Source organism: Atta cephalotes (assembly GCF_000143395.1).
Source record: "Atta cephalotes unplaced genomic scaffold scaffold00107, whole genome shotgun sequence".
Taxonomy (NCBI): domain Eukaryota; kingdom Metazoa; phylum Arthropoda; class Insecta; order Hymenoptera; family Formicidae; genus Atta; species Atta cephalotes.
In genome coordinates, this window is record NW_012130171.1 from 140562 (window position 1) to 148725 (window position 8164).

The 8164-nt window shown below is 30.8% G+C and overlaps 2 protein-coding genes across 2 annotated transcripts; one reads left to right on the forward strand and one right to left on the reverse strand.

Annotated features, from left to right (window-relative positions):
* Window positions 1–4195: 4195 nt before the first annotated feature.
* Window positions 4196–5394, reverse strand: LOC105625090 (protein MEF2BNB homolog). The gene is made up of 2 exons (XM_012206431.1): window positions 5241–5394; window positions 4196–4788 (listed from the first exon to the last, which is right to left on the reverse strand). Exons 1-2 carry the CDS (start codon window positions 5392–5394, stop codon window positions 4319–4321), a joined length of 624 nt encoding a protein of 207 aa, XP_012061821.1. The 3' UTR covers window positions 4196–4318.
* Window positions 5395–6758: 1364 nt separating this feature from the next.
* LOC105625103 (translocon-associated protein subunit beta) lies at window positions 6759–7729 on the forward strand. The gene is made up of 3 exons (XM_012206445.1): window positions 6759–6902; window positions 7327–7641; window positions 7694–7729. Exons 1-3 carry the CDS (start codon window positions 6759–6761, stop codon window positions 7727–7729), a joined length of 495 nt encoding a protein of 164 aa, XP_012061835.1.
* Window positions 7730–8164: the final 435 nt, after the last annotated feature.

Genomic DNA, 8164 nt, shown 5'->3' on the forward strand with positions numbered 1-8164 from the left:
TTTTGTTAATTTAGCAAGTCAGTCTTTAACCGGTGATCGGTAAATATGTGACAACAAATTTTATAGTTGTGTTTACTGCTAGTCTGCTATACCAACCAATTATTAGTAACAGAAGCAAACTATATAGAATCTAACCTATCTTTTGGATAGATTTTAGGCTCGTTTACATAGAATCCGTAGATAATCGTAGAGTGTTAAGTCGTAGGAAACCGACCAAGCCAATCAAATGTAGGAAGAATACTTGACTAAAGTTGGTCAATTTCTTACGATTTGGGATCCTGCAATCGTCTATTTTTATATACATATATATATATATGTATATATATGAGCCTCCTATTTGCTAGCGATATACTATTGATTACATTGACGAATTAATTTACAATCATAACAAATCGATCGGTTTTTTAAACAAATCACATTTCCCTTATTCTATAACAAAATCATTTCTCTCAGTGAAATAATGCGATTTTTGAGGCCAAATATAATTACACGCGCGCGTACAGAATATTTTTTTCGCATCGAATAATTTTTTTATTAAACAAATTAAGTCAATTACATTAATGTTTTTTAAATTAATTCAATAAGTGCAGCCAAAATAAAAAATATATTATTTTTTTGCAATAGGTAATCGTTTGCTCTGATTCTAATTTTTTTATGTGTTATGCATTTTAATTTTCTAAGAATATTTATCGGACCATCAGATATCCATAAATTAATAACACTTTCGATAAATATTTGGATATAAACGATTTCATCGCAATGAAATTGCGTGAAGAGCGTGATTTCAAATTTTCTCGAAGAAATATCAAGCTGGGAACTTTACACATTAAATAATATGATGATTTTTGAAAAAGTATTGATGTTAATACGTCACTGAAAATTCATTTTAATATCGCTGTCTTGAAAGCAGATTGCCACAGAATTAGATAAAGATAAAAAATTTCATAAACAAATCATGCAGATTATCGATGTAAAAAAAGAAAATTTCTCCTTGCAATAATTTCTGTTTCTCGATTGTGGACTAAATTAAAAAAGAAATGTAATTAATTTAATTTGTTAAATAAAAAATTCATTTAACAAAAAAGAAGTTGTGTTTAGATCTGTGTGTATTTGTGATATGTTTGAACTTTGGAATTTTAAAAATCGCGTATATTTGTACCTCTCAAAAGTCACAATCTTAAGACACTCGATTCTTGTAAGGTTTAACTTCATTAAATTCGTTGGGAAAATTTTCGCAACTATACAGTGTTGTCTTTTGACAAATACTTCACATATATTATAGTTTTAATATTTTTACATGTGACATTTTCCGAAAATAAGATCCTAGGTCTAAATCATCACAAGATCACGAGACACATGATTTTTAATTGTAATAATTAATTCGAATATAATGCTAAAATTTTTTCTCTGATTTTTTCTCTGATTGGAACAGGAATAAGTATTAAGTAAACTTTATTCAATTTTAAACCTCACAAAAATTTAGAACAATATAAAAATCAATTTTATTGTGCTAACAAGATTATTTCATATTATCATTTAAAATTATATGACAAAGTAACTTATAAAAATCAAGAAAATTGAAACTTCATAGTTTGTCTATACTTTGACACATTATTTTTTTATCTCATGTTATTTTTCGATATTACTCCATTTTGGTAGCAAATACGTATATTATACAACTTTTCTCAAATCTGAGAAAATTTCAGTATATGTTTCTCTTATCTTTTTTAAAACAATAAATTTTTAAGACAGAACACGTAATATAATGCAAATATCTATTCAAATATCTAAGGAATATAATTGTTGTAAAAGCGAGAATATGCAAAGACGCAATGCTTAACAAAAATTCTCCAAAATTAAAGGACATTACGAGTATTTAGAAGAAAGTGAACAAAGTTTCAAAGAACGCAAAATGATGTTTAATGCCTATTTCTACCAATGTATAGATTACTTTTAATCTCGGTTTCTGATTCTAAGAACCAGAACAAGTTAAAAGGAAATTAAATCGAGATTAAAATTAATCTATATACTAGATATGACAAATCTGGTTCCACTATATATAAGATTAATTTTTTTTCTCGGTTCAATTTACTTTTTATCTTTTTTTAATTCTAAGGTCTGGTTTCATCAATATAAGATTCTTACATAAAATTAGAAAAAAAAGAGTACATTGAATCGAGATTAAAGTTAATAGAGATTAATCTTCTTATTAATCTTATATTGATGAAATTGGACCGTAATAGAGACTGTGATATAATTCAAATTAACTAAATCAGCACTAATACAAATGAAGCTATTAAATTAATAAATAAAATTATATTTAATGTATAGAAAAATTAAAAATAATGAATTGTATATCAAAGATTTTGTTAAGCAATTCTAACAGTCGAATTAAGTTTATCAGAGTTTTATCGAAGTCGTTTAGATTGTTACGAAAATAGAGCAAAATCCATAGTTCGATTCCAAATAGTCAAACGATCCTAAATTTTTTATAGAAGGGAGAGTGAAACTGATAAAAGAGAGGGCACATGTAACATCGTTATTATCGAGATTGTCAATTAAATTGTCAGTCTGAAAAATCCGCTCGATCGATCAGCTGATTGATAAATGCAGAGATTACGTTAATACAAATACGTGCGATAAATAAGTATTTTACATCAAGCATTATACAGTCCACCAAATCACATAACCTATAGCAGAGACAGCAAATAAAATGGGTTTGATTTTTGTGACTGAACTTGAAAAAGTGTACACTTTTGGAACTTAAAGTGAAAGGTATACATATTTATTATTTGGCGAAAGCGAGAAGGAGAGTTTGGTGCAGAGTCTAGTAGGAATAAAAACAGATCTAACGATTGACTTACGTTACGATACACCGAGACGTAAATGATATCATCAAGGAAGTGCCGTCTGTCGCGAATCGACGCCACCCCCTCCGGTGCTTCCCTTTAATCAACTCTCATATTCCCGGCATTTGATCACACTGTTATACCCATACCGACTACAAGCCCAAGTGGTTCAATGCAGCTTATGTTTATACCATATACTTTATGTAAACTGATATGTCTGAATTGTGAACGCTCTCATTACGACATCTACACGACATTTTGGAAACGCATGTATTGATCGTGGCATCCTTTCCGCCAGAATTAGGTCGGTACATCTCTAGCCCGCTTCTTCTTGTATTGTTTCATGAATGATTAACATAGATATTTATCATTATGATGATTACAGAGATATATAATGCCGTTGATAACCGGCATTACGGAAATTTTTTTTAATATTTGTAAAAAATACATCCTATTTTTGTTTAACGTAATATTTTGAATGATACAAATAATCGATAACAAGTACAATATTTTATAATTTTTACAAATATATATAGTCCTATTTAATTATATTACATCATATTATTATTAATAATTACAATTAATAACGATTAGTATTATTTATTATTAAAAAATATAATTATAATGAGTTTGACTCTTGGGAATTAGCGCTAATGCTCTCGTATTCAATTAATAATTTGTATTTAATTAACAATACAACGGATTATTAATTAAATACGAGAGATATACAATTTAATAATATTAAAGTTTATCGTAGTATTAGCTAATTCGCAAGAGCCAAACTTATTACAATTATATTTTTTATATCAGAGAATTAAGATTTTCATTCGTTATTCATTACTACATATTTTTATAAAACATATTTGTTATATGTTTAATAATAAAAATTCTATTTGACAAGACATAAATTATTCGCTGACAGACATTTTTGCCTATGTTTTTATTTGCAAATGCCTAGCAAAAAATAAAAAGTATCATTTTACTATGTATGCAATATTATTCATGAAATTAATCAATGTACTTCTTTAAAAAAAATACAAATCTCTTCTGCCCAATTTAAAAGTAAAATAAAATTACCGAGACATTAATTTGAAAAATTATGTTCTACAACAAAAATATTCTACAATTAGATGAAAGAAAATTTATAATGCTGTTATCAGTAATGCCATTAAAAATGCAGTATTAATTCGAGTCGTAATTAAAAATTTATATCCAAATATAACAGAAAAATATTTAATAGAAACTAATGTAAATTTAGCCATAAAACTATAGACGCACACCGGTCGCTTACGATAGCGGATAGAATAATGATACTTGACGACAGAGCAAGGGTAGAAATATTTATCTTAATTACATTTATTACAGCAATAACATTATATACATATTGTGCAGTTGCAATCTACATGTATAAAATTCGCGAATGAGCGAGCTATTATCACAGAAAACCGAGCGTTCTTTCCTCCATCTTTCTAATTGTGGGTGGTGGTCGATCGTTGTATATCGCTCGAATGACGAGCATGATTCATCATCGATTCCACGCGATTCGCTGTCTCCCGTACTACGTCCGATATTTCATCCGGTAAATGATCCAGCGTCGGGATATGCGCCGACAGTCTCTTGTAGACAGAATCTCTGCTGCCATCCTTCTTGTGTCGCCTTTGCTCCTCGTACTTGAGCTGCTGCTTGAAGAATATAGCGTTCTTAATGAACTCTAGGGTATTCTCGAAGCTCTTTCCAGCACCCTGCATCGTTCGGATGGCACTGACCGCGTACTCCACGTCGTAGCATCTACCTAGCAATTGTTGTTGTAGCGCCAGCACCTCTACTCGTTTCTCCACCATTGGTGGCAGAGCTTTTCTCACATGCTCCTGCAGCCTGTAAAATGCGAGCGATGGCTCGTTCGCGACGATGTGCATGTTTTCTGATATGCGTTCCGTTGCTACAATAATGAGATTTCATTATGCGAATCAATTTTTATATTCTATCATTTCATATATCAATGTTAACATACATATACTGATCCCTATTGAATTTTTAAAAGCTAATCGGAAACCTAATAGAACTAGTCTATAAATCAACTTATGATATCAAGCAAATATTCAAAATGATATAAATTAACACTCAATTCACAATTCAAAATATAGGCGTAATTGTAAATAATTTTAAATTTATGTTTATAAAAGTTGACCAACCACACAATTGAAATTTATCAATCACAGTAGAGATCATAATGTAAACAACATGTAAGCAATATGTTGATTTCTTTCCTGCTTTCCTCTTATTGTTTAAGTTTTTCTGTGTGCCATAGCTCTTACAACAATAACTACTTACAACTATGCTTATTGTAGAACAGGCTTAAAAATAAGATACCAAGACGCTAACATTATTAACCTTTCTTAACTTTTGTTTCCAACTCCTGATCAGGTTGATATACTTTCGCAGCCATCGTTTGGAATATCACATCAGGTAATCGAAATCTCGCAGTTTTAAGTGCCACTTCAATGTCGATTCGACATATTGAGATGTAAATAGTAGCTCTAATCATGCAGTTCTTGACGCATATAAACGAAATATGTCAGGCTCATTGTCGCATCATTCCTTTAAATTGGATATTTGTTTCTTTTGAGACGGTCTTCTATCTTCTATATATATCTTTCTCTTTCTTTTTATAAGATTTTTCTAAATTCGAATAAACATGTATGATCGAAGTGATGAAATCACTTTATTTTTTCATTCCGCGCATAACAATCGAGCGAACTGTCACAATCAGCTGATCGTCAACAATGTTCTACACTTGTATCTATTGCACTTGCACTTTACATAGATAATTTCTCTTATTTGCAAGAATCAAGAGTGAGGAGCGTCGGCATTCTTTTTGTTGTAATAAGAAAATTTTATACATCTTGTATGTACCTACTCGACACTGGAAATATTTTGTAATTGGATTTAATAATTAATTAGAACACCCTTTTGCCCCAATTTCGATGAAATTTTGCTCATTCCGGATTTATTAAAATAAAATTACAATCAATGTTACAGAGTTTAGAAATTTTGTTAAGGAGTTCTCATGAAAATTGTTGATTTTTTTTCTATTTCTGCTAATGTCTTTCTTATAATGTCGATTTTGCGAATTATTGGCAGTTATTTAATTAAGAATGAAATTATTCGAGTTTGTGGCGAACGCGTTCATATCGTTCATACAAAAGGTGCGCCACCCATCGCCATTTTAGCGTTTACAGCGCGTACCGGAAGTAACGATGTGTACACGGACTTATCATTCCGTGTCCAGAAACGTGGCAGCATACAGGGCGCCGTTGGCACTTCTCTGGTTCTCTCGGGTATATTCTGTTCCGGTGCTGGATCAGGTTTTGAGTGCTCCTGTTATACGCGTATCACGTATGGCGCGATTGGCACTGAACGCACTGAGCGAGTGAAACGGAAGACTATTTGCGTTTTAAGACAGCGACAATAACCAGTCTTTGAACGTTTTTACAAAGAAAAACGTAAGTTTCATTTTTTCATTCTCAAACACTCGCGAGGATAAAATTCAAGAATTGTTCTCAAGAGGAGACAACAGGTCGAATCTTAGTGGCACATTACAGGTGTTCTCGAATTTCTGCCCGAAATGGCATAATTATGACCGTGATAGTAAACGAGATAATTGTTCGACACACAATCCTTGAGATATTATACAAATTTCACACCAATTTCGCTACTTTTGAATGTTAAAATTGTACTCGATGACAGAGTCGTCAAGACGCATATAAATGGATAAATTAATGTAAAGTTGACATAAAGTATCATGATGTATGAACTAAGCAACTTACATCGGTGAATTTACGTATGTTAATAGCGTTTTACAATGAAAATTGATAACAAGTGGCTAAAAAGATCTCTTAATCTTATAGAATGAAGTGGCACATCTTATTCATAGCACTCACTGTGTTATGCGCAACTATATATGCAGAAGAGGAAGAAGAAGCTGCTAGATTATTAGTTTCCAAACAGATACTCAACAAATACCTGGTAGAAAATATGGACATAGTTATTAAGGTAATAAAAAAGGAGAATTTCTCCCATGTTCGAGATGCTTCTGATATCTATGTAAAGTAAAATAAAGTATATCTTTTTAGATCTGTTTGGGTTGCTTACACTTTTTGTATTTAGTATTCCTTTGCTTTCTTTTTCTTCAAAGCTCGAATATATATTTATCTTATTTTAGGTACAAAATAACGCAAACGGATCTATTAAAACATTCTTTTAAAATGTTGCGTTTAGTAGAATATTATTTTGCAATTGTTACAAGTTTTTTTCATTGGGAGACAGAACCATTCTAGATCTACACATAAAAATATAATCCAATCAATGTAAAGAAAATTTCCAACAGTTGTAAATAAATTCTGCTGAACGTGGCTAATGATCAACGGACGTTTTCTAAACTGCCAAAATATTACTTAATCTGCATTAAAATTTGTAGTATACTATTTATAATACTGGCAACGTGGCAGCGTTAGAGGTCGAGATTACGGACAATTCGTTCCATCCAGATCATTTCACTCACGTGAGCGGAGAGTTGAACGCTAGAATCGATCGCGTGCCACCCTATACCAATGTAAGCCATACTGTGGTAGTGAGGCCACGCAAATTTGGATATTTCAACTTTACTTCAGCCGAAGTTCTCTATCGTCGCAAGGAAGATGCCCCCAGATTACAAGTGGCTGTGAGCAGCGAACCTGGCGAAGGACTTATTGTGGCATACAGGGACTATGACAAACAGTTTTCATCTCATGTGGTAAATACGAACACATATATTTATATAATCATATAAATATTGTTTGTAATAGAGTTACAAGATAGATATTGCAGAAAAAAGAGAGTAACTTTATAACTTCACAAATTTTAGAAATATAATCTCATATGTAATAACATGAAAAATAAATATTGTAGAGTCTTGTATATCATTGTGTTATATAATGTACTATTTACACATTTTTATTTTCTATTTCTCAATTTATACAACGATAATTAATCTAATTTTGTTTTTGCCAAGTAAGATTATTACAAATTATTTTATTTTTATCATATATAATGTACGTTACATTGTTACTTTATAACAAAATTACAATAATTATTGCCTAAGGTCTTAGTTGAAAATTAAGTATCGATATACTATCTTAATCTATATATATATATATATATATATATATATATATATATATAATTAATTATAATACGTCTTATACTACTACTTTGTGTTGTGTCTCGTCGTACGGTACGTAGGTTCGGTCCGGTTCGGTTTGTCGTAGTGTATGTAC